Genomic DNA, 26,349 nt, shown 5'->3' with positions numbered 1-26,349 from the left:
CAGAAGTTGTGGATGCTCCAACACGGGAAGTTTTTAAGAAGAGATTGGACAACCATTTGTCTGAAGTGGTATCGGGTTTCCTACCTAAGCAGGGGGTTGGACTAGAAGACCTCCAAGGTCCCTTCCAACTCTGTTATTCTATTCCATATTATGCAATTTGCTTAACATTTGCTGAAAACCATTCGGGTTCTTTAGCTGACATCTAAAATGTTATCAGCTGCATACAAATATATATATATATATGTGTCTGTATTGATGTTCCCAAGCAACACTACAAAATCCCACTGCTTAATATGTAAAATGCCAAATTGGGTAGCCTCCAGAAGTTGTGGGCGCTCCAACAACTGGAGGTTTTTAAGAAGAGACCGGCCAATCATTTGTACAGAATGGTTGAGGGCCTCCTGCTTAAGCAGAGGGTTGGAATAGAGGACCTCACCGGTCCCTTCCAGCTCTGTTTTTCTGTTATATGTTGTGGTGCGCCAGCGGCCTGCAGAGCTGGCAGCTGAGTCAGACTGTGGGGAGGAACATGGGCCAGTCCTGGAGTTTGGGGAGGGCTCAGACGAGGGATCTACGTCCAACACAGAGACGGGACCAGGGCCATCTGGGAGTTATGTGCCGACTCCGGAGCCTCCCGAATCTGACAGCAGCGAGGAAGAGGAGCAGTGGGAGCCTGTTCCCAGTGCGCGCTTGCACAGAGCTGCCAGAAGGCAAGAACAGTTAAGACAAAAGGGGCCACTCGGGAGTAAGGCTTGGAGGTGATTGGCCCCTCCCATGAGACATAAAGGAGAAGCAAAGGGACAGGAGCCTTTGCAGGAAGCAACTTTGTTCGTTCTGGTCGGTTTAAACTCTGGACTTTGTGCTCCGTTTGGCTTTGTACAGCTAATGGGCAATTTAGCCGTTGGCAGCATTTCAAGGGAGATGAAGGTGGGTGCTTATCAGCCTTATCCCGAAGGATTGTGGCAGAACTTCTGTTAGACTATTCACAAACTCTTTGGGACTCATTACAGGCTGGGAATACATATAATTCACAGCCGTTGAAATTTAAAAAGGGGGTGGGAACAGCATGTGATTGTTGCTGTCTCAGGAAGCCTTGGTCAGAACATATTTGACTAACGGGGAAACAAGAAAAAAATATAAGCCTTAGGACAGGATTAACCTTGGAAAATAAACAACAATTTAAATGGACTCGCTCCTTTGGAAAAGCAGCTTGGGGTTTCTGCAATCCTGACCTCTGAGTTGGTAGCCTAATTTTTGGGTTACTTCCCCGGGAACATTTGCAACAAACAGAATCCCTTGTAGGAATCCCCCCCAAGTCCAAAACCGATTGGAGCAACGCACGGCAGCATTTGAGATGATGAAAAAAACGTGAGAGGTTTATCGAAGAAAGAACGTGTTGCAATAGGAAACTGGCAGAGGCTATAATTCTCTCAGAAAGACAGCCCAGTTTGTGTGTTGCGAGAAGATTAAAGACTCTCGGCTGTTGGCTACAAACCCGTAGGAATAATTGAAACAAAGACGTACTTTTGGAAGCCCATCAGCTTGTAGAACATATTCCAAGGTTTTAGTAAGCCCAGGGGGCAACTATTCCTCCCTGCTAATCCGTGTGGGGGCCAAGGATGTTGGCATGAACAGCTACAACTAAATTACAGTGGACCTTGGATGTCCTGGAAAGGACGTTCAGGAGAAATGAGTGGAATTCCATCCCTCCTTCCAATGCAAAGAACGTAGAATAACAGAGTTGAAAGGGACCTTGGAGGTTTTCTAATCCAATCCTCTGCTTAAGCAGGAAACCGTATACCATTTCAGACAAATGTCTGTGGAGATTCTCGGTCATCCAGGTCATTGTTGTCCCAAAGGTGCATGTTTTAAAGGAGGCAACTGGACTTTCTGGTTTTTCTTTGAAGACATGTCACTTCTCATCCAAGAAGCTTCTTCAGCTCTGACTGGATGGTGAGAATGGAAGGATTTTATACTCCTTGCAGGCAGCTGGTCATTTGCATCCTTTTTAGAGGGTGATTGAGGCCACTTGGAGGTTTATCTGTGTCTTCAGGGTCACCTGAGTGATGCAAATGGGCGTGGAGTCTTCTTGGAACTGCTGAAAGGAGCTGTGTTGTGGACTCCACACCCATTTGCACCACTCAGGTGACCCTGAGGGCACAGATAAATCTCCAAGTGGCCTCGATGATTCTCTGAAAGGACACAAATGACCAGCTGTCTGCAAGGAATATAAAGAGTCACCTGATTAGTGAAATGGTTCCTGAAGTCTGCAAATGTTTCCTCTGGAAATCCAGAGTTGATCAAAGAAAGAAACACAAATTACTTTTGTTCCAAAGGTGCTTTTTTTTCCAAGAGGAAACTGGACTTTCTGGTTTTTCTCTGAAGACATTTCGCTTCTCATCCAAGAAGCTTCTTCAGCTCTGACCGGATGGTGGGGAGTGGAAAGATTTATGTTCCTTGCAGACAGCTGGTCATTTGCATCCTTTTAGAGGGCCATTGAGGCTACTTGGAGGTTTATCTGTGTCCTCAGGATCATCAGAGTGATGAAAATAGGTGTGGCGACTCCTTGGAAGGGCTGAAAGAGCCGCGTTGTACACTGGAGATAGATGATGTTGTATCCCTCCCACTCTGTTGAGAGAGGGCTGTTCAATTTGGACATAGGTGACCTCTTTGACCCCCACCCCCCCTTCAAACCAGAGGTCCTCTCTTTCCAAAATGTGGACTTCGTTGTCTTCAAAAGAGTCTTTTTGATGGACTGCTGAATCTGACAAACAGTTGCAAGATCCAATCTGAGTCGGTCATGGGGACCAGCTGCTTAGAACTTCCAAACTTTCAGACTTGCCCTAGAATCCATCCTCGGGGAACTTCTCTCTCACCAGAATGTGCCAGAGAGATGTTTTATTTATTTATTTAATTCATTTATTTGTTTGATTTGTCCATCGCTAACGAAGTAATAGGAATGAGCATAATCGTGAGTCAGAATGCAGGAAATAGGTACGGATAAATGGGGACAATAGGACAGGGATGAGAGGCACGACGGCGCGCTTATGCACACCCTTTACAGACCTCTTAGGAAAGGGGTGAGGTCAAGAGTAGACAGTTTTAAGGTTAAAGTTTTGGGGGTTTGGGAAAGAGACCACCGAGTCAGGTATAGTGCATTCCAGGCATTGACCACTCTGCGGCTGAAGTCGTACCTTCTGCTATCAAATTTGGAGCGGTTTACATTGAGCTTGCATCTGTTGTGTGCTCTGGTATTGTTGCGACTGAAGCTGAAGTAGTCATTGACTGGTAGGACATTGTGTCGGATAATTTTGTGTACTACACTTAAATCCAACTGTAGGCGTAGTTCAAGGGTGTCCAAGTCCAACATTTCAAGCCTGGTGGTGTAGGGTATGTGTAGTGCTCTTCTCGTACATTACTTCTGGACTTGCTCAATGGTATTAATGTCCGATATACAGTGCGGATTCCAGACAGGTGACCTGTATTCGAATATAGGTCTAGCAAAGGTTTTGTATGCCCTAGTTATCAATTGAGTTCTGGCACTTAGGTTGTTAGATATGTTCCCTGCACGAGTCCGAAAGTTTGGAAGACAAAAGCTCTGGTCCCGGTGACCAACCAGATTGGATCCTGCTGTCAGGGTTCCAAGTAATAGATCCACTGCAACCAAAAACTCTGAGGCAGGTAGGTTCCTCAAAGGATAGCACTATTGGAAATATCATATTAGCATAGATCTGGTAAAAACCGACTCTGGAGGTTTCACCCAATTAAAAGTAAAAAGTTTTTCCACTTTCTCGAAGCAAAGTCACATGGTCTCATCAAGGCTACATCCACTGGTCTGGTAGCGTCACTCCTCCTTCCTCCGGCCAGGTGTGAAAACATCCTTGGTTCCCAGGAGAAAGTATTTTATTTTGACTACACAGCCCCAGCTATCTCTAATCCCCCCCACCTATCCCTCAGCTCCATTGTGGTGTACTGAAGGCCCAAGGTACAGTGGTGGGATTCGGAAAATTTCAATTCCAGTTCTGTGGCCGTGGCTTGGTGGGCGTGGCAGGGGAAGGATACTGCAAAATCCCCATTTCCTCCCTACCCCACTAACCTGCTTTCCAGCTCCGTTCTTCTGTGCAGGGCGCGATGACCCAAAGGGGCGTGGCACAAAGGCAACACAGTTAGATAAGCAAGAAGAGTCTCTTTATTATCTCCAATTTTGCTCCCAATGTCCAGGTTACCTTCTGGGCTGGAGAAAAACTCTCCCAGGAACAGCCTGTGGCTGCAGAAAATTAAGTCCAAAACATGAGCAACACAAACTCTAACTTAAAGTCCAAACAAACCAAATTGCAGTAATTAGTTTGGCAGAGCAAGAATTTCAGACTTGAAGGCACGGCAAAACTCACACGGTTGGGAAGACGCCAGGAACACAGATAAGCCACAACAACACAGGATAAAGTCACATTTGCTCCCAACAGCCTGCCGCATGCAGCCTGCCTTTCTTACCAACTCTCTTCCCAGGTGTGGCTAATGAAGGAAATCAGGACCCTTTCCTCCCCCTTAAGCCACGCAACCCATGTTGCTCCCTTCTCCGTTCCTCCCTGCATGCCCTAGGATGAAGAGGGGGTGGCTGGTCCTTGCTCTTCGTCTGAATTCCCTCTCCCTTGTTCTACCTCTCCCCTGCTCTGCCCAACCGGACTTTGCCCTCCCACAGTTTCCACCACAGCCAACATTGTCACACTCCTTCTCCCTGTCAGCTGTCTGGCTTCCACCTCAGATTCAGACTCCGACAGGGGAATGACACAGGGCAACCAAAGAAGACCCAGCCAATCAGTTGGGACTTGGGAGGCGGAGAATAGATGGGGGTGTGGCCAGTCAGAGGCGATGTATGCCAGTTCTCCGAACTACTCAAAATTTTCACTACTGGTTCACGAGAACCAGTCCGAACCGGCTGAATGCCGCCTCTGCCAATATGGCTTTGGCCAGACCAGCTTCAGGGTTGACCCCTGCAACACTATCCCCGGGACACATAGATTCGCCTTTGTCCGTCACACAACTGGCTGTTACTTTTATCTTTATTGTCAAGAGTACACCAGGTGCACAATGAGATTGGCTGAGCCTCCCTTCGTGCACACACACATCTCCAACACAACTCACAGGGAGGACAGAAGTCCCTAACCCGGTCCCAATCTCATTACACTAGGTGGCCTTGTTGCACAACACGCCAGTTCCGCAAGTCTATCATACCATGTGGACATAAAGGTATTTTCCGTCTAGGAGTCTGACAGGCCCCCCGCAGGTAGAAACTGTTCTTCAGCCTGTTGCTACAACTGGCGATGCTTCTCTGTCTCCTACCTGAAGGTAGGAGAGTGAAGAAGGGCTGGCCAGGATGCGAGTCGTCCCTGAGGATTTTCCTCACTCTTCTAAGGCAGCAAGTCCCCAGCGAGGTCATCTAGCGGTGTCAGGGAACAGCCCATGGTGTTTTGTGCTGTGTTCACCACCATCATCTGTGGTGCCTTTCTATCCGCGGCTTGACAAGCCAGCATACCACCCCGTCATGCAATATGGGAGGACACTTCCTGTTGTGGACCGGTCAAAGGAGGTCATCCATTTTATTCTTTTGCAAGACCTGGAGTCTCTATTGGGCCTTTCTGGCCACCTGGGTTGTGTTGGTTTTCCAGGTGAGCTCTTCGCTGAGGTAGACTCCCAGGAATCGAAAGGAGGAAAGAAACTCCCTCCTCACAGCCCCCCTCGATGTAAAGTGGGGCGGGTTCCTCTCTCGTCTTCTGGAAGTCCTTCCAACATCTTCTTGAAAACCTCCAGGGAAGGAGCATCCATAACATCACGGAGGCAAGCCATCTCACTGCTGAATTAATTAATCGATCCAGAATTAATTCTGGAGGCCAGCCATTCCGCTGATGAATTCAAAGCCCGGAAGGCCAAAGAAGATGACGGCGGGCGGGGGGGAAAAAACGGGCTTCAAAAATGGAAGAAAACAGGACCGTTATTTAAATTATCTGCGTGAGGTAGTACAGGTCGTAGTCCTTGACTTACGACCACAGCCGAGCCCAAGATTTCTGTTGCTAAGCGAGACTGAAGTGACTTTTGTCCCCATTTTACGACCTTTTCTTGCCACCCTTGTTAAGCGAATCCCTGCAGTTGTTAAGTTCATTACACGGTCATTAAGCGAACCGGGCTTTCCCGTTGACTTTGCTTTGTCAGGAAGTCGACAAAAGGGAATCGTGTGGGACACGGCGACCGTCCTAAAATACGAGGCAGTTGCCCAACATCCGAATTTTGATCACGTGACCACAGGGATGCTACAAAGGCCCTAAGTGTGGGGGGGGGAAAAAGGATAGTAAGTCCCCTTTTTTTTTCAGAATTAGAATAGAATAGAGCTGGAAGGGACCTTGAGAGGTCATCTAGTCCAACCCCCTGCTCAAGCGGGAGAACTCATACAATTTCAGACAAGCGACTGTCTAGCCTCTTCTTAAAAACTTCCAGTGATGGAACACTCACAACTTCTAGTGGCAAGCTGTTCCACTGGCTAATGGTGCACACTGTTAGGAAGTTTCTGCTTGAAGGGAACTGTTGTGGCCTGCCAGCGACTAGTGGAACCGGCAGCAGAGTCGGGCAGTGAGGAGGTTGGGGAGGAACCTGGGCCAGTCCTGGAGGCTGAGGAAGGCTCTGCATCAGAGGCAGAGATGGGGCCAGGGTAGGCTGGCAGTCATCGGCTGCCTTTGGGCTCAGACAGCAGTGAGGAGGAGGAGCAGCTGGAGCCAGTTCCCAGCCTGCGCATGCGCAGAGCTGCCAAAGGAAAAGAACAATTAGGAACTAAAGGTTGATGTTGGAGTAAAGGCCACAGGTGAACGGTGAATGGCCCTTCCCCTTCATCCAGGGATGAAGCTCCCACAACTTCCGAAGGCAACTTCTGTTCCATGAATTGATTGTCCTCACGGTCAGAAAATTCCTCCTTATTTCCAGGTTGAATCTCTCCTGGTTCAGTTTCCATCCATTCTTCCTTGTCTGGCCTTCAGATGCTTTGGAAAATAGCTTGACCCCCTTTTCTTCTTTGTGGCAGCCCCTCAAATATTGGAAGATGCTCCCCTGTCTCCTCTGGTCCTTTTCTTCCCTAGACCAGCCAGGCCCAGTTCATCGTGTGTTTGAGCCTCCAGTCACCTCATCACCCTGGTTGCTCTTCTCTGCACTTTTTCTAGAGCCTCAACATCTTTTTTTATAGTGTGGTGACCAAAACTGGATGCAGGACTCTAGGTATGGTCTTTGATGGCAGCCCCTCAAATATTGAAAAACCGCCATCATGTCATGTTTCCAAAGCACCTGAAGGCCAGGCAAGGAATCGTTTATGGAAATTGATCCAGGAGAGATTCAACCTGGAAACAAGGAGAAATTTACCAACAGTGAGAACCGTCAACCCGTGAAACAGACGTTGCCCTCGGAAGTGGTGGGAGCTTCATCCCTGGAGGCTTTCGAGAAGAGACTGGACTGCCCATCTGTCAGAAATGGTGTAGGGTCTCCTGCTTGGGTCAGAGGGCGGGTTGGACTAGATGATCCCCAAGGCCCCTTCCAACGCGGTTAATCTGTAAACTGTAAACCCCTGGTCCTTCTCTTCAAGAGAGGAGACATATCCCAATCCATCGTACGCTTCAGCTTCATGGATTTTTGCTTGGATGCTGCCTTGCCCTTAGCTGAGATGAGACGGGGCCATGAATAATTAACATGGCAGCTCTGCTCCGAAAATCTATAATTAAGCCACAGTATGTGGCCAAAGGCTTAAACCAAGGAAGGAGGGGGACCGGGCTGGTTTGTGTTCATTTCCATGAAGGCAGCGCCAAGGGGGATGGTACCCAGTTGACCGAGAAGGCCCAGCACCGTGGAGCTGCCTGCTGACTGAGGAGTGGGAGGAGCAGGGTTTACACCAGACCAGCACACAAGCCTCTTTAGATGTAGCTCCGTGCCTTTGTCCTCCGGTCCCTGCTTGCCCTCCCCTGCTTGGGTCAGAGGGCGGGTTGGACTAGATGATCCCCAAGGTCCCTTCCAACGTGGTTAATCTGTAAACTGTAAACCCCTGGTCCTTCTCTTCAAGAAGGCTTGAGAAAGCGTCGAAGGGTTCTACGTAGGAATAAAAATGACCCTTAAAAAAGGTACAAAACCATTTCTCTGGTGTCTCTTAAAACCTTTAACATACAAAGGGAGCTGAGAGAGGAGAAGGAAACGTACATAAATATTGTACATGAATATACATAAATACGGTACATAATAGTACATAAAATATAGTACATGTACATAAATATAGCAATAGCACTTAGACTTCTGTACTGGTTTGCAGTGCTTTCCAGCCCTCTCTTAAGTGGTTTACAGAGTCAGCCTCTTGCCCCCAACAATCTGGGTCCTCACTTTAGCGACCTTGGAAGGATGGAAGGCTGAGTCCACCTTGAGCCTGGTGGGATTCGAACTGCCAAATTGTAGGCAGCTGGCTGCAGTAGAAGGAGCTTGCAGTACTGCACTCTAAGCACTGCGCCACTGAGGCTTTTATACCTATATATCTATATCTATATATCTATATCTATATCTATATATCTATATCTATATCAATATATATATAAATATAAATATAAATATAAACATACTAGCTCGATAGCCGTGCTTCGCTACAAAACTATGTGATTGCGCTTAGTTTTGGGGGAGGAAAAATAAGAGGGGGGAATCTGCCTCTGCCTCCCAGGATCCATCAGTATTCATCCGGCTAGCTTCCTGTCAGTGTGTGAGAGAGTTGAGGGCTGTTTGGAAACTGAAAGAGTATTTGCTGTGTGAGCAAGAAGGAGACAGCAAGGAGCCTGGGCGTGGCTTAACTCAACTGTTATGTACTAGAGCTGGTTGCTGCTGCGAAACTGAAACTGAAACTCCGCTTCTCTGCTTGTGTTTTGCATTTGGAAGAGATTTCTTTCCAGGTGGGGAGGGGGAGTAGAACTCCTTAGCATCAGAGCGTGTTAATAATAATAATAATAATAATAATAATATAGGAAATAGTAATAGCTCTGATGGCCATTTCAAAAAACCCTTTCTTAGTGAACTCCTAGAAGCCAAGAGAAACATACGTGCCCAACTTTGAATTTGTAGGCTTGATGCGTGAGGGGTATTTCGCTTTTATATATCTATAGATATGTATAAACATATACAGTCCTCAATTTACAACAGTTCATTTACTGACTGTTCAAAGTTTACAACGGCGCTGAAAAAGTGATTGTGGCCCATTTTTCATACTTACGACGCTTGTAGCCCCCCCATGATCATAACGATCAGAATTCAGATGTTCGGCTACCGACTTGCATCTATGATGGTGGCAGTGTCTCCGTGTCATATGACACCCCCCCTTTGTCCTCCATTTATGACCATAACCGAACCCAAAATTTCCGTTGCTAATCGAGATACTGGTTAAGCGAGTTTTGCCGTATTCTATTACTTTTCTTGCTACGGTTGTTAAGTGAATCACTGCCCCTATTATCTTAGGAACACAGTTAAATGAATCTGGCTCCCCCATTAAGCCTAGAGATGGTCAGTCATCCTGGTTGTTCCACAGAAAGTCCAGTTGCCCCCGGAAAAACCACCTTTGGGATAACTGGGACCTCGATGACTGAGATATGTCCATAGACATTTAGCTATGCCTGTTGGGATGAACACCCTTATGGATGGTGTGGGAGAACGAATGGATTTTCAGGGAATAAAATCACAGGCTACAGGAACCATTTGCACTACTCAGGTGACCCTGAGGACACGGCTAAGCCTCCAAGTGGCCTCAAGGACCCTCTAAAAGGATGCAAATGACCAGCTGTCTGCAAGGAGTCTCAATCCTTCTGTTCCTCAACATCCTGTCAGAGCTGAAGAAGCTCCTTGGAGGAGAAGCGAAATGTTTTCAAAGAAAAAGCACCTTTGGGACAACGATAACCCGAATGACTGAGAATCTCTACAGGTTTTTAGCTGTACAATTTGGGATGAACACCCTTCCAATGGGAGTAGGAATGGAGTAGGAATAGTGTGGAAGTAGGAACGGATTTCCAGATCAAAAATTGCAGACTACGGGAACCATTTGCACCACTCAAGCGACTCTGAGGACACAGATAAACCTCCAAGCGGCTCAAAGGATGCAAAGGACCAGCCGTCTGCAAGAAGTATCCGTCTTTCCCTTCCCCTCCATCCGGTCAGAGCTGAGGAAGCTTCTCGGATGAGAAGTGACACGTCTTAAGAAAAACCAGAATGTCCAGTTATGCCTCTTGAGAAAAAAGCACCTTTGGGGCTTCCCCGTTAACTGTGGTGATCCCATGTCCCCGGACATCACAACCGTCATATGTTGTATATGAGTCAGTTGCCAAGTGTTTGGATTGCAGTCACGTGGTCACGAGGAGGCTGCTGTGGTCATGTGAAAAATGATCGTACTGTAAGTCCCTTTTTTTCCCATTGTACCTTCAAATGGTCACTAAACAAACTGCTGTGTGTTTAGGACTCTTTGTATGGCCTGACTGGATGAAACCTTAAGATTGTCATGTTCTCCTCTTTGGGTTGTTGTTGTATTGTTGTTTTGTCCTCAAAGTGCGGCTGAGATAACCAGAGGATGCTGATATAGCTTCTTCAGAATTAAAACCATGAGTGGTGCAGTTGCCACATCTCCTAGTGACCAGATGCGGGTTGCAGACAATTTTTTTTAAAACTAACTTTAACTTTAAGATAACTTGATAACTTTCATGTCATTTCTTTATGGTGAGCTCACTGGCTCACATTAAAAATGAAATTCCGTTGCCTGCTCTCAACATAATGTGTATATCTATCTCCCCAAATGCATGTATAACACACATATACACAGGCGGTAGACATACATAAATTTATACCTGCACCATATGTGTGTGTATGTGTGTAATGGATATACCTACATACACACACACACACACATACATACACACAAACTTGTGTTTCCCCCAAAATAAGGCCCAGCCAGAAAATAAGCCACAGTATGATTTTTCAGGATGCTTGTAATATAAGCCCTACCCCAAAATAAACCCCAGTTAAAATAGTCAGCCAGACGGTTGCATTTAGTACCGTATTTCGCCCAAAATATGACCTAACCAGAAAACACATCCTAATGCCTCTTTTGGAGCAAAAATTAATATAAGGCCCAGTGTTTTCTTTGGGGACACACTGTGTGTGCATGTGTGTGTGTGTAATATGTTACATTATAATATATATAAATAAACATGACTTCATTTTGAATACATAGTAGAAAGAGTAAACTTGACAGTGCACAAGGATGATGCTCTATGGAACAAAAAAGAAAAAACATTTTTAAGGACTTTTTAACGGTTCTCCAAAGGAAGAAAGACCAAAGGCTCCTGTCTTCGTTGGGCTCCTTTCAATAAGTGAAGTGAGGAAGATGAATGGATCCAGGTCATTTTCCTACCTGTCGATCGATCGATCAGCTGCTTCTTCAGACAGACGAGAAAAGGCCTTTCATGCTTTCTCCAAGGAAGGCGGCGAGATCAATCGGCCTTTCAGAAAGTGATTTTACTTCCACTGTTTGTTTCTCTTCCTTTTTTTCCTTCTTCCTTATGGATGCATTGGCTGGAAGAGGACATTATTCTCATCAAACTGCAACTCCGGGCTCTTCAAATTTACAGGGACTTTAGCTAGCTAATTAATTTTTAGTCCCCTTTCTGTTTGCTTCCTTTTATTTATCTTTCGAAAAGATTAGAGACAGTCCTAAACCTGGGCACAACAACAACCATCGATCTTGTAATACATTGTGTAATACAAAAACCTCAACCTCCCCTTACAGATGGACCTTGACTCATTTAGTGACCGTTTGAAGTTACAGTGGCGTTGAAAAAAAGCAACTTAAGGGCTCCTTGGGGGTTTCCTTGCAGACGTTTCGTTATCCAAACTAGATTACATCATTGGGGCTAGATAACTTGTGGCATTTTTTTTCACACTTTTTTTTTTTTTTGGAAATGCATTTTTTATTTTTATTTTTTGTTTCTGTATAAACACCATTGTGTGAACGGTGTGGTTCCAGCTCATTTTTCATTTTAAAACAAACATGACGTCAACTCATAAAACATTTTGTACACATATTTTATAGTTGTCAACAGAAAGAAGTGGGAGGGAATTTCAAAGAGCAGGCGGCAGTGTGGAATCGAAAGTACATTCCATTCATATTTTCTTCAGAAACTGATTAGATGATTGAAGCTTCTGTCATGAAAAAATCTAATTGGAGAGCATGATTGATGACTCTGGGCTATGGACGTGTTCCGTTGGATGATACACCCAGAGGGGTGGTGGGGAAAGCAGGATCAAGGGTGACAGTGAATTACGTATCTCAGAGTCGGCTGTGCCCAGAAAAATACCAGCATGTTAACTTCTAATAAATTCTTCGTACTTTCGCCTCCCGGAGGCTCAAGAGAACCCTCTGCAGCCTCAAGAGGCTGAAAAATGGGTCCATTTCAGCACTTATGGTATTTCCAGGAGGCCCGTTTTTCAGCCTCCCAAGGCTGCAGAGGCTTCCCTTGAGCCTCCGGGAGGGCGAAAACGGTCTCAAACGGGCCAAAAATCAGCTGGGAGGCGCACGCATGCGCAGTGCAGGTAAGTTTGGCTGGGACTCGCATGCCTGCACAAATAGCTCTGCGTGCCACCTGCAGCACACATGCCATAGGTTCGCCATCACGGTATTATATCATTCTAGAAATACTATACTCACCTATCTATTAGCATATCTTGTTTTTAAATCTGTCAGGTTCCACATGTTTGTTTTCCTACCACGCGATATTAATTTTTCCACACTTAACGACCGTTGTAGCATGCCCCAGGGTTAAGCGATCAAAATTCAAACGCTTTGCAAACTGACTCATACTTACGATGGTTACAGTGTCCCAGCCTCCCGCAATCCCCTTCTGTGACCTTCTGACAAAGCAGAATCCCTGGGGAAGCCAGCTTCATTTAACAACCGTGTTGCTAATGAACTTTAACCCCTGCAGTGATTCGCTTAGCAACTGTGGCAAGAATGGTCGTATAAAGGGGACAAAACTCACTTAACCCACAGAAATCTGGGGCTCAGTTGTGGTTGTATCTCGAGGACCAGCTGCAATAGAAAAGTTAGATGTGCCCATAGTGACATCATGATGCAATTTTCGCTTACCTCCGTTTGCTCCACACATCCTGGAATACCCTTTTGGCTGTGCAGTTCGAGACCCTTCTGGTACAGAAGCCGCCCATCTGTCATGCCCCTGTCAGAGTCTGAATCCAAGGAGGAAGACGAACAGCCAACACGGAGTGGGAGGTGTGGCTCCATTGGCTGTGGAAGAAAGTGGGGAAGGGCAGAGTCTGGCTGGACAGAGCAGGGGAGAGGTAGAACAAGGAAGAGGGAGTTCAGAGGAAGACCCAGGCCCACTCCTTCATCCTTGGGCATGCAGGGAGGAATGGAGAAGGGAGCAACATGGGTTGCGTGGCTTACGGGGGAGGAAAGGGCCCTGATTCCCTTCACAAGGCACACCTGGGAAGAAAGTTTATAAGAAATGCAGGCTGCGTGCGGCAGTTGCTGGGAGCAAATGTGACTTTATCACAGGGGTGGGATTCAATTTTTTTAACAACTGGTTCTGTGGGCATGGCTTAGTTGGTGGGCGTGGTTTGGTGGTCCTGTGACTGGGTGGGCGTGGCTTGGTGGTCATGTTATTGGCTGGGTGTGGCCAACTCAATATCACTCACATCGAGGCACCATTTCCTCGCCTGGCCTCTCATGACTGTGGGGATGCTGCAATGGTTGTAAGTGTGAAAAAAGGTCATAAGTCACTTTTTTCAGTGCCATTGTAACTTTGAATGGTCACTCCACACAAGCAAAGGACCAGCAAAGGAGGAGGAAAAACAACTCCAGAGAAGTTCCTGAGACAGGAACTGTAGTCCTGCCAAGAATGTAATAAGGGTTCACGGAGAGGCAGTTTCTGTAAGCAACACCAGAATGTTTCCTTCCTGCCTTCCTTACAGGATTAGGCCAGTAATTTCTTCTCACAACCGGTTCTCCAAACTGCTTAGAATGTTAACAGCTGGTTCTAGCGAATAGGTGTGAACCTGTAGAATCCCACCCCGCTTTATCCTGTGTTGACTTTGGTTATCTGTGTTCCTGGTGTCTTCCCAACTGTGTGGAGTTATTGCTGTGCCTTCACGTCTGGAATTCCTTTTCTTGCCCTGCCGGACTAATTACCTTATTTTGCCTTGATTGGACTTATAGTTACAGTTTTTGTTGACCGTTTTGGACTTGATTCTCTGCAGCCCAAGGCTGTTCCTGGGAGAGTTTTTCTCCAGCCCAGAAGGTAACCAGGACCTTGGGACAAAGTCGGAGCTAATAAAGGGACTCCTATGGATTATCTGGCTGTGTTGCCTTTGTGCCACCTCCCGGGTCATCACACCATCCTAGTTTATGTCACAAATACATGTGTTTCCCCCAAAATAAGACCGGTTCTTATTTTCTTTTGGGTCCCAAAATAAGCACTAGGGCTTATTTTCAGGGTGTGTCTTATTTTTTTTCCCCGTGTAGGGGCGACCCGCTTCTTCTATTTACTTGTGGCAGCGCAGGAGGCCACACAGTGTGTTAGTACTTCTGCCGCAAGGCCGAGGATTTGAGCTGCCCCACGGGCCCCGCACCAGCTTACCTCGGGGCCCCCGCAGCCAGGCCACCCACGCCCTGACACCTGTCTCACCTTGTGGTCATGGGACCAGCACACCACTCGGCCTCCTTCGTTGCAGCCAAGAGCAAGCAGAAGAAGTGGACCAGCAGCCGCGTGGCCCTCTGCCGCACGTGGCTGCTAGTGCTGCCACCACGAAGCAAGTGTCGGGGCGTGGATGGCCTGGCTGCAGGGACCCTGAGCTAAGTCGGGGTGTTTGGGGCAACTCCACCGCCCCCGCCTCACCTTGTGGACACGGCACTACAAGCAACTAGACGGAATTGGCAGCCGGCTGGCTGCGCAGGCTCTTAAGTAGAGCTTATTTGGGGGGTAGGGCTTATATAGGTACACTTAAAAACCATGCTAGGTCTTATTTTTGGGATAGGTCTTATTTTTAAAGAAAACAGCGTAATTATTTGTTATTAGTGTGTTATTATTGGTTATATATTGGTTATAACCCCAAAGACTTGACGTTGTTCCCTTGCAGATAATTGTGTTTGCAGGGCAAACTCTGGCTCACGTTGCCCTGCAGTTGGCTTCCCAAGGAGAGGCTGCCTTGCCTAAATTCTCTTCTTCCATGTCTGTCTGTCTTTGTCCTGCAGAGAAACAGCGAGAGCTGGCTCGGAAGGGGTCCCTGAAAAACGGCACCATGGGGAGTCCAGTTAATCAACAACCCAAGAAGACCAACGTCATGGCTCGGACAAGGTAGATGCTCCTTCTACATGAGAATCTTGGTGTGTCTACAAGCAAGGGTCCCCAATTTGTGGGCACCAGCCCACTACTGGTGTGTGGCCTATTCACAACCTGGCTGTGTGAGGGGCTGGCTAGTTGGTGCGTGCATGTCTGTGCATAGCCCAACACACGTGAGCATCGGGGGGGGGGTGTTAGGGCACTTGGGACCCCACTCATGAGAGCCATGAGGTCTCCCCCTCCCACAAAGCTATTCTCTCTTTCCCCCTCTGGGCCACCAACCTGGAAAATCTGGGGAACACTGATCTATAGCAGTGTTTCTCAAACATGGCAGCTTTAAGAAGTGAGGGGAGCCGAATGTCAACTCATAACATATTTCTATGGCCTTTTTAGAGTTATCAACAGAAAGGGAGGGAGGAGTAGTGCGGCAGCTTGCAAACCAAAACTGCATTCCAGTTAGATAGAAGTAGTTTGGATAGAAGGTAATGTTTGTAGCTCAGGGTTAACAGGTAACAGATAATCAGAGTTGGAAGGGACCTTGGAGGTCATCTAGTCCAACCCCCCCCCCCCAAGCATTGAACTGTGGGGTCCCTGTACTCTCAGGTTGATTGTTTTCTTGTAGACATTTCATTACCCAACTAGGTAACATCATCAGTACAAATCCCACTCCCTTCTAGCACTGATGATCTTACTTAGTTTGGGATATGAAACGTCTGCAAGAAAACAACCGACGACCCCACAATTATTCTCCTCCTCCTCCTCCTCCTCCTCCTCCTCCTCCTCCTCCTCCTCCTCCTCCTCCTCCTCCTCCTCAAACCCCATTTCCTTCTAGCACTGATAATGTTACTTAGTTGGAGCATGAAATGTCTGCAAGTAAACCACCAAGCTCATAGAGCACCAAGGACTCCGAGGAAGAAGCCAGGATCCAGAGAAACCTCTCCTAAACCCAGCTCCATTCTCACGACATATTTTGGAGCGATTCTTTGTGCTAATCCACTCCTTCCACTTCAGTCAACTTATTATTCATACATGACCCGGAGCGAACCCAGGAATATCGTCCCTCCCAAATTCATTGTCTCTACAATTCTGACCCGTTCCCCCCAAATAAAATTCAGGAGAAGCTAGCCACAAATAATCATATATTATTCATGTTTCTCCCCGCCGACCCTTCCGAAGGCTGTTGCAATTTGCCTTGGAAATAAGGCACTGTGTGCTGCTGTCAGCAGGAAGGCGCCAAGATTATATTCTATTTAATTTTTGTTTCCTGGATGGTTAGAGCCACCCAATTCAAAATAAAGTGACTCTGGGTTGCATTTAACGGAAGCAAACAATAAATCAAATCAAATCATGTTAAAAGGCGAACAGCCTAATGTAAAAAAAAATAAAAATTGCACCAGTCTTATGCGCTCTCTAAATAAATGAATTTATTAGACTTGCATAATCCATTTTGACACGCCTGCCAGCCTGTTTTCAGCTAGTATTTGTCCCCAGTTGGTGTTTAAGTGGGAGGAGGATGACAGGCTGAAAGTCAAGGACACAGAGCCCTTGTCAGTTCCTTTTTACAGGTAGTCCTCAACTTACAACCATAGTTCATTTAGGGACTGTTCGGAGTTACAACAGCACCGAAAAACATGACTTATGACCTGTTTTTCAAGCTTACTATCAAGATTCCGGCCATTTAAATCATGAGTCTCTAGCCAAACTTCAAAAGGATTTATTGGGAGTTAACATGCCGGCACTGCCTGGATGCAGCCGACTTTGAGACACATCATTCATTGTCACCCTTGACCCTGGTTTTCCCCTCCACCCCCTGAGTGTATTGTAATTCATATTCTCCAATGGGACACATCCATAGCCCAAAGTCCTCAATCAGGCTCTCCAGTTAGTTATTTGCAGGGCAGAAACTTCAGTCTCCTAGTTACTATCTTTGAAAACATTTATGGAATGCGCTTTCGGTTCGCAAGCTGCCGCACTGCTCCTCCCTCCCTTTCTGTTGGCGACTCTGAAAAGACCAGAGAAATATTTTAGGAGTTGACACAATCTGATAAAAATTCAGAGATTTGGCATCCGGTTCACATTTAACATCCATTGCTGTGTCCCAAGGTCAACGACGCTCTGAAAGAATGCAAACGACCAGCTGTCTGTGGTCCTGGACTTACGATCGCAATCGGGAACAGAATTTTCACTGCTAAGCGAGGTGTCCCAAAGGTGTTTTTTTCAAGAGGCATAACTGGACTTTCTGGTTTTTCTTTGAAGGCATTTCACTTCTCATCCAAGAAGCTTCTTCTGCTCCGACTGGATGGTGGGGAAGGGAAGGATTTTTATTCCTTGCAGGCAGCTGGTCATTTGCATCCATTTTAGAGGGTCGTTGAGGCCACTTGGAGGTTTAATGCAAACATGTGTGGAGCCTTCATGGAACTGCAAAGAGGACTGTGATGTAGACGGGAGATAGGTGATGTCGTATCCCTCCCACTCTGTTGACAGAGGGCTGTTCAATTTGGACCTAGATGACCTCTTTGACCCCTCTCCTCAAACCAGCGGTCCTCCCTTTCCAAAATGTAGACTTTGTTGTCTTCTAAAGAGCAGCCTTCATCTTTTAAATGCAGGTGGATGGCTGAATCTAGTCCTGGCGGGTTTGTTCTCCTGTGTTATGTCCTGCCTTTATGAACAAAACAACCACCTCATAAACTCAGGTGGCCCCGAGGACACAGATAAACCTCCAGGTGGCCTCAACGACCCTCTAAAAGGGTGCAAATGACCAGATGTCTGCAAGGAGTATCAATCCTTCCTTTCCCCACCGTTCAGTCAGAGCCGAAGAAGCTTCTTGGAGGAGAAGCGAAAAGTCTTCAAAAGAAAGAACAAGGAAGTCCAGTTACCTCCAGAAAAAAAAAGCTCCTTTGGTGCAGCCATAAATACAGGCCAGTTCCTGGTTTCTCAAAGTTGGATCCAGTGACAATGGGGATTCTGTGACAGTCGTAAGGGCGAGGACGGGTCGTATATCACATTTTTTCCAGCATGGTTGTAACTTTAAATCTTCACTAAATGAATAGTTGTAAGTTGAGATCTCTCTGTACTGCAAACCATCACAACTCTTAACACAGGTCTTTCTCACACTTGTGAGAGCTGCTCAGTTTGTGCTAGGTAAATCTGTCCACACCTGTGCATTGTGCTGCACAAGTAGTCCTTGACATACAATCACAATTGAGTCCAATATTTCTGTCACTAAGCAAAGCAGCTGTCCAATAAGCATTGTGTCTCCCTTTACGGCCTTTTGGCCGCAGTTACTAAGCAAAATCACTGCGGTCGTTCAGCGAGTCATGGTGTCGTTAAGCAAATCTGGCTCGCCCCCCCCCCCCACTACTTCTCAGAAATCCCCGGGAAGGTTAATCACCCTGGGACTGGGCAACTGTCGTAAGTACATGCCAGTTGCCAATCCTCTGAATTTTGATCACATGATGGTGGGGATGGATGAGGGTCGCATGTGTGAAAACGGTCATAAGTCACTTTTTTTTCAGTAATGTCGTAAATTGGAATGTTCACTAAGCATTAAATGGTTGTAAGTCAAAAACTACCTGTAGCAACGAAGAAGCCTTTTGCTTCTGATTATCTCTAACTTTGTAGTTGTTCTGACCAAGACAGTGACAATCACACGCTGTTCCCAAAAACCTTTGTTTTTATTTGCAACGGCTGTGAATTATAGGCATTCACAGCCGGTAATGAGTCCCAAACAGCTAGTGAATAGTCCAACAGAAGTTCTGCCACAATCCTTCGGGATAAGGCTGATAAGCACCCACCTTTATCTCCCTTGAAATGCTGCCAACGACTAAATTGCCCATTAGCTGTACAAGGCCAAACGGAGCACAATGTTCAGAGTTTAAACCGACCAGAACGAACAAAGTTGCTTCCTGCAAAGGCTCCTGTCCCTTTGCTCCTCCTTTATGTCTCATAGGAGGGGCCAATCACCTCCAAGCCTTACTCCCGAGTCGCCCCTTTTGTCTTAACTGTTCTTGCCTTCTGGCAGCTCTGTGCAAGCACGCACTGGGAACAGGCTCCCGCTGCTCCTCTGCCTCGCTGCTGTCAGATTCGGGAGGCTCCGGAGACGGCACATACCTCCCAGATGGCCCTGGTCCCATCTCTGTGTCGGACGTAGATCCCTCATCTGAGCCCTCCCCAAACTCCAGGACTGGCCCATGTTCCTCCCCACAGTCTGACTCAGCTGCCAGCCCCGCAGGCCATCAGTGGACCACAACAGTAGTATGAGAAAGCATTTTGTTTCTTCTTTGTAGTACATTTAATTTTTTATATTTATTTTATTTATTTATTATTAGGCTTTTTTTTTTTGCCTACCTTTGCCTAATCTGAAACTTAAGGCACCGTTTTCTCACCCCCCTTTTATTCTGAATTTGAGCTTTCCAGGTATCTATGACAGTCAGCATAATGTTCCTTATTTATTTATTCATTTATTCCAGGCTGGTCGTTCCGAATAAAGGCTACTCTTCATTAGATCAGAGTCCCGATGAAAAACCATTGGTGGCGCTGGACACAGACAGGTAGATATGGACTCATAAAACTCACCTGTGTAATTATATTGTTTAGAAGGTATCAAAATAAGAGCCGGAAGCGTCCTTGGAGGTCATCTAGCTGACCCCCCCACCGATCGAGCTGGAAACCCTACATAGCGTTTCAGACAAACGGTTGTCCAATCTCTTCTTTAAAACTCCCAGTGTTCGAGGCTTCATAACTTCTGGAGGCAACTTCTGTTCCACTGGTTAACTGTCCTCGCTGATAGGAAGTTTCTAGGTTGCTTCTCTCCTTGATTAGTTTCCGTCCGTTGCTTCTCGTCCTGCCTTCAGGGGTTTTGGAGAAGAGGTTGAAGAAGAAGAGTCCAACGCCTGTCTCAGTCAAACGAAGAGTTGGAAGGGACCTTGGAGGTCTTCTAGTCCAACCCCGGGCTTATGCAGGAGACCCTATACTATTTCAGACAAATGGTTATTCAGTGCCCGGTCTTGTTTTGAAACATTCCAGTGACGGAGCACTCACAGTTAATTAATTAATTATTAATTCTTTATTGGCCAAGTTTGATGAGACACCCCAGGAATTTGTCTTGGTGCAAAAGCTCTCAGTGCACATAAAAGAAAAGATACTTGAGTCAAGGGTCATCAGGTACAACACTTAATAATAGTCATAGGGCACAATAAGATTGGAATGGAATGGAATGGAATAGAATAGAATAGAATAGAATAGAATTGAATTGAATTGAATTGAATTGAATTGAATTGAATTCTTTATTGGCCAAGTGTGATTGGACACACAAAGAATTTGTCTTGGTGCAAATACTCTCAGTATACATAAAAGAAAAGAGACATTTGTCAAGAGTCAAGAATTATCAGGTACAACACTTAATGATAGTCATAGGGTACAATAGAATTAGAATAGAATGGAATAGAATAGAATAGAGGAATGAAAAATAGAAATAGAATTAGAATAGAATAGAACAGAACAGAACAAAACAGAACAGAACAGAATAGAATAGAATGGAATTCTTTATTGGCCAAGTGTGATTGGATGCACAAGGAATTTGTCTTGGTGCAAATACTCTCGGTGTACATAAAAGAAAAGATATGTTCGTCAAGAGTCAAGAATCATCAGGTACAACACTTAATGATAGTCATCGGGTACAATAAGCCATCAAATCATACTAGGAAACAGTCAATATAAATCGTAGCGATACAAGTGACAAAGCTGCAATCATACAGTCACAAGTGGAAGGAGATGGGTGATAAAGAGGGATGAGAAGGTTAACAGTGATAGTAGTGCAGAGTTTGTAATAGTTGAGGGAATTGTTTGTTTAGCAGAGTGATGGCATTCAGGGAAAAACTCTCCTCGTGTCTAGTTGTTCTGGTGTGCAGGGCTCTATAACGTCGTCTTGAGGGAAGGAGTTGAAACAGTTTATGTCCGGGATGTGAGGGGTTTTGTTTGTTTTTTTAAACTTCTGATTTCTGGCTGTATGGTGAAATGTGATTGCCTTGCAAGGAGTTTTCTGGGCATCTATTCCTGGAGAACCTCAAGTTTCTCCAGCTTTTGAATTGACCACTTGACAGCTAGCAAGGCTGAAAGTGAATGTTTGTAAGTTATAAAGATTCGTTTTGTTGAAGGCGTTCCATTTGTCGCTTTCATTTTTTTCACAGTTCTCCCACCTCAAAGTGAGTATTCCCCTAATACATAACACCACCACTGTTCCGCACAATCTGTCTCCAATTTGGTGCCCTCCAGATGTAGCTGGACTGCTTTGTTGGGAAATTTTGTGAGCCATTTGGCGGTGACAGCGTGTTTAACTATTTTGAGACAATTGAGGAGCACAATACAGCAACACAGGCGTTGTCATTTAACAGTGGCTTATATACAAGACTGCTATATACTTACACATACGTGTTAGGCGCATACCAGGCAAACAAGCAATCTTCATTCCTCTGCACAGAGAACTGCAATGGAGATAGAACAGGAGGAGAGAGGGATACGCCCTCTCGTGGCCGCCCTATATATAGACCGCTTCTTAAAGCGGCAATAGCCCTGTGGACCCATCCTCGGTCTTAAAGCGGCAATAACTTTGCTGACTCATCCTCATCGTATCGGCATTTACAGCAGCCTTACAACAGCTGGTCAGCTGTTAAATCAATACCCTGATGGGTGGCATTATGAATATACTCACTGCTACAAGTCACAAGCTCTGGTGTTATTTAAGGTGGCTGAGAAGATTGCTTCTCTCCTTTGATTAGCTTCCATCCATTGCTTCTTCTCCTGCCTTCTGGGGTCATCCATCAGTTGAGCCCCTCTTCTCTGGGACCTCCCCGGGGATAGGACAGTTACGTTCATATAGACCACAAGTAGAAATGAACGCTGGTTTTGCTATCCAAAACGCTCTTTTTGCCTGCTGGAACTGCCATTGCCCATTGTGTTCTTCTCTTGTTTTGCAGCGATGACGACTTCGACATGTCCAGATATTCCTCCTCGGGATATTCTTCCGCTGAGGTGGGTCCGATTCCATCCTTTTGCGTCTCACCAAGAAGAAACTGGTCTTTCTCTTAGTCCATGGAGATTCTCCGTCACCCAGGTCACGGTTGTCCCAAAGAAGCTTCTTCAGCTCTTGACAGGATGGTGGGGAATGGAAGGATTTGTACTCCTAGCGGACAGCTGGTCCTTTGCGTCCTTTCTGGAGGGTCATTGAGGCCACTTGGAGGTTCGTCTGTGTTCCCAGGGTCACCTGAGCGGTGCAAGTGGGTGGGGAGTCTTCTTGGCAGCAGGAAGTTTTCTGCCCTAGGTCCCTTCTTTGCTGAAGGAAGGCACAAGCTGTTGCACCGCTCAGGTGACTCTGAGGACACAAACAAACCTCCAAGGGGCCTCAATGACTCTCTAAAAAGGATGTAAATGACGCACTGTGGATCGGTATAAAAATCTCAAGGGCTATTGCTATCGTATAGGAACATAGAGTGGCCATTGGATAGTTGTTATAGATTGCTATTGGATTGTTCTCATATCTAAGGAAGCTGACCATCTAATCACGTGTCAGGGCTCCGACAAACCACCCCCATTCAAATCAAAAATCTCTAGCCACATCTCTCGGAGTAAAAAAAAATAATGATTTATTAGTAGTGACCATGTCGGCGTTACCTGGGTGTATTTTCCGTAACATTCAGGGCAACTTACGTTGCATTGTGACTGGCTTGATGACCTTTACTATGGAGAAAGGTCCCATGAACTTTGCCCCCAACTTCTTAGTAGGGAACCTTCACCCGGGTAACGCCGATATGGTCACTCCGAATAAATCTTTTTTTTTTTTTAACTCTGAGAGATGCGGCTAGAGACTTACGATTTGAATGGGGGTGGTTTGTCGGAGCCCTGGCAGCCAGCCGACTCTTAAGACACATCGTTCATTTCCTCCTTGACCCTGGTCTTCCCCACCACCACCTGAATGTATATTCTCCAATGGGATACATCCATAGCCAAGAGTCATCAATCATGGTCTCCAGTAATAATCTTGTGCGCCAACAGCTTCACCTGCCTAGCCATTATCCGAAGCATTTAAGGAATGCACTACTTTCCCCCTGTCATGCCCCTGGTGGAGACTGACTCCGAGGGAGAGGAGGAACAGCCGACAGGGAGTGGAAGTGTGGCTCCGGAGGTTGTGGAGGAAATTGAGGAAGGGCAGAGGCCGGCTGGGCAGTCAGAGGAAGGACCCAGGCCCATCCCCTCTCCATCCTAGGGCACGCAGGGAGGAGAGGATAAGGGAGAAACGTGAACGGCATGGTCTACGGGGGAGGAAAGGGCCTTGATCCCCTTCATGGGCTGCAGCTGTGAGAACTGGTTAAAATGACGGACATGCGTATGGCCCAATGCTGGAAACTAAGCGTGAAAATATTTCTAGTCTGTCCGTTCTCACCTGAGTTTGGCGTCCTTCCCGGTGTATGTTCCGATATCTGTGGACGTCTTCAAGCCCTTATCCTGCCTTGTCTCATTAATTGCTTCAGTTGTGGTTTGTGTTGTTTTTTTTCTAGTTATAATTTATAGGCATTTTTAGTTTAAACGGCATTTCCTCCTTTTTGTAACTGTTTGTGGGGGAGTTTTTTGTCTCCAGTCAAGGCCATTTGGAGGTTTAAAGCCAAGCTGAAGGAATTCACGGGGCTTCACCTGTTTTTGTGCCTGTGTTTATTTTGTATACCACCCTGGGTCATCACACACCCACCTACTCCCTTTCTGCTGGCAACTAAAAAGACCAAAGAAGAATGTTTTTTAGTTGACATCGTGAAGATTAGAACCCTTTCTTTTCTTTTTTTAATTTTTCTTTAAAAAATATAGTTTGTTAATTTTACAATTAAAACCAACCGACAATGCATACACAAATAAACTGAAGAAAGGAAAGCAAAAAAAAAGAAAAAATTAGAGAAGAGAGAGAAAGGGAAATAGAAAGAAAAAAGAACAAGAAGAGAAAGGAAAAGAAGAAAGTTTAAAAAAAAGACCTTGCAAACCGTAAAAAAAATAAGAATGCTTTTAAGATTAGAATCCTTTCTAACGTCGCCTACCATTCTGGAATAGGCGCCTTCCGGGGGGAGAGGGGGGGCAGAGGGTGGGCAGAGGGTGGGAGGAAGACTCCAGTTGGACGGTTGGTGGGTTGACCTCTGGTCACTTTGTCTGCAGCAGATCAACCAGGACTTGAACATCCAGCTTCTCAAAGACGGCTATCGGTTGGACGAGATTCCCGACGATGAGGACCTCGACCTGATCCCGCCCAAGTCGGTCAACCCCACTTGCATGTGCTGCCAAGCCACCTCTTCCACCGCCTGTCACATCCAGTAACGCCAGGCCGAGCCGAGGGCGACCGGGCGCGTTCCATTATAACTGTAAAACTTTTAAACAGCCATGACTTCCTCCTATGGTAGGACCTCTTTGTGTTCATAGAGTCAGGAGAAACCAAAAAAAGAAAAGAAAGAAAGAAAGAAAGAAAAAGGGGAAAAAAAGAAAAGAAAATTAAGAATAATATTAATAACCATTTTAAGATCCTCTTCTCATTTTATATTTTTATTTTTATTTGGGGGGGGGTGTTAAACCTGCAGGAAGGGAGCTCTGCGCAGGAAAAAGTCCGTTTATCTCTTGGGAAATCAAGGCTGGTTTTAAGAATCGCGCTTAGGGCTCCAGAGAGGAATGGATGGATTGGCTGGGGACGCTGTAGGACACCGCTATCCAACCGTGGCAACGTTAAGACCTGTCTTAATGCTGCCAAGGTGGCACACCTCAACTATAGGGCATCTTTACCTGATATTCCAGGTGCAGGAGTCTGAATGGAGAAGGAAAATAAATCTTGGACCAGAAATTAAAAGGGATTTTATTTTGGGAGCGGGGGAAGCTTGAATAAGAGAGGGAGGAGGAAGAGAGCAAGGATGAAATACGAGATTTTATTATTATTATTATTATTATTTGCTAAAGAGGAATTGGCCAGCATGAATCCACACCAAACATGGATTACAGGGGACCTGAAATGAAACAATGGTGGCCACTAAAACATGAGGGGGAAAAAATGTAGCGCAGAACCAGGACTCACCTTCCCTTCAACCCCGATAATTTTAACCCTACCAACTCCGAGAAGGAGCATTGCTCAAAGTAGAAATCTTGGCTCCTTCAACCTTGAAGAGCAAACGAAAAGATCCGCGTTGGGCTGTTGTCTTCTTCTTTGCATTTGCAAATTAAGAGATCCTTTAGCTTGAGGACCAGGGGGTGGTCAAGTTGCTGCCCTAGGCTGATTTCGGGTTGTAGAATGCCATCGTTGTGGGGTCCTTGGTGCTCTCCGATCGTGGTTGTGTTCTTGCAGACATTTCATGACCCAGCTAGGTAACGTCATCCGTACCGGTGATGTAATCTAGTTTGAGCAATGAAAAGTCTTAAAGTAACCCCACTGTGATTAAAAAAATAATAATCAACCATTCAGGTATTCAGACAGCTGGAAACATGTGAACAATAAATAAGAGCTTTATTATGAAGTTTTTGCAAAAGGGAATTCTGCTCGTGGGCAGAAGACATGGTTCCCAGGAAGGCTGGAGTTTATAGACAGGTTCAAATATACAATGTTTGCCCCTTTCCGGGTTCACAATCTATCCAGTTACATATTCAGCTACGCAACACTCCTGTTCTTGTAGCATACCATCTGTTTCCTCGTCCTGTTTACCCGTTTCCATTTCCAGTAATCTCCATCGTTAACATGACACCGGACAGCGTGAGCCACCAAATATATAACCTCCATACAAAACAAGAGAGAATTCTTACATAATTATTCCAGTAAATTATCTTAGGTTAACACAGAGGTCAAAAATGGCGCTACCGTTGCTTTATATTTTCACAGGTGTAATTTTACACATCACACCCACCAAGCTCAGAGAGCACCAAGGACCCCTTATTATTTCAACCTTGAGCT

At 45.9% G+C, this 26,349-nt stretch overlaps 1 protein-coding gene across 2 annotated transcripts in view; it reads left to right on the top strand.

Moving 5' to 3' along the window:
* FAM219A (family with sequence similarity 219 member A) overlaps positions 1-25,450 on the top strand; it is a 52,427-nt gene extending 26,977 nt beyond the window's left edge. Inside the window, exons 3-6 of one of the 2 annotated variants that reach the window (XM_087927598.1) lie at positions 15,302-15,404; positions 19,859-19,939; positions 22,364-22,418; positions 24,585-25,450. In XM_087927598.1, coding sequence (XP_087783724.1) covers positions 15,302-15,404; positions 19,859-19,939; positions 22,364-22,418; positions 24,585-24,740 — 395 coding nt within the window. In that variant the 3' untranslated portion in view covers positions 24,741-25,450. Of the gene's footprint in view, positions 1-15,301; positions 15,405-19,858; positions 19,940-22,363; positions 22,419-24,581 lie in introns of both variants that reach the window. The other variant, XM_087927597.1, reaches the window with a different exon arrangement.
* The last annotated feature ends 899 nt before the right edge of the window (positions 25,451-26,349 follow it).

The sequence above is a fragment of the Pseudonaja textilis genome, chromosome 2 (assembly GCF_049901715.1).
Source record: "Pseudonaja textilis isolate UNSWEBS1 chromosome 2, rPseTex1.2, whole genome shotgun sequence".
Taxonomy (NCBI): domain Eukaryota; kingdom Metazoa; phylum Chordata; class Lepidosauria; order Squamata; family Elapidae; genus Pseudonaja; species Pseudonaja textilis.
Note: the sequence above shows the minus strand (reverse complement) of the source record. Positions and strands in the feature narration are given on the sequence as shown.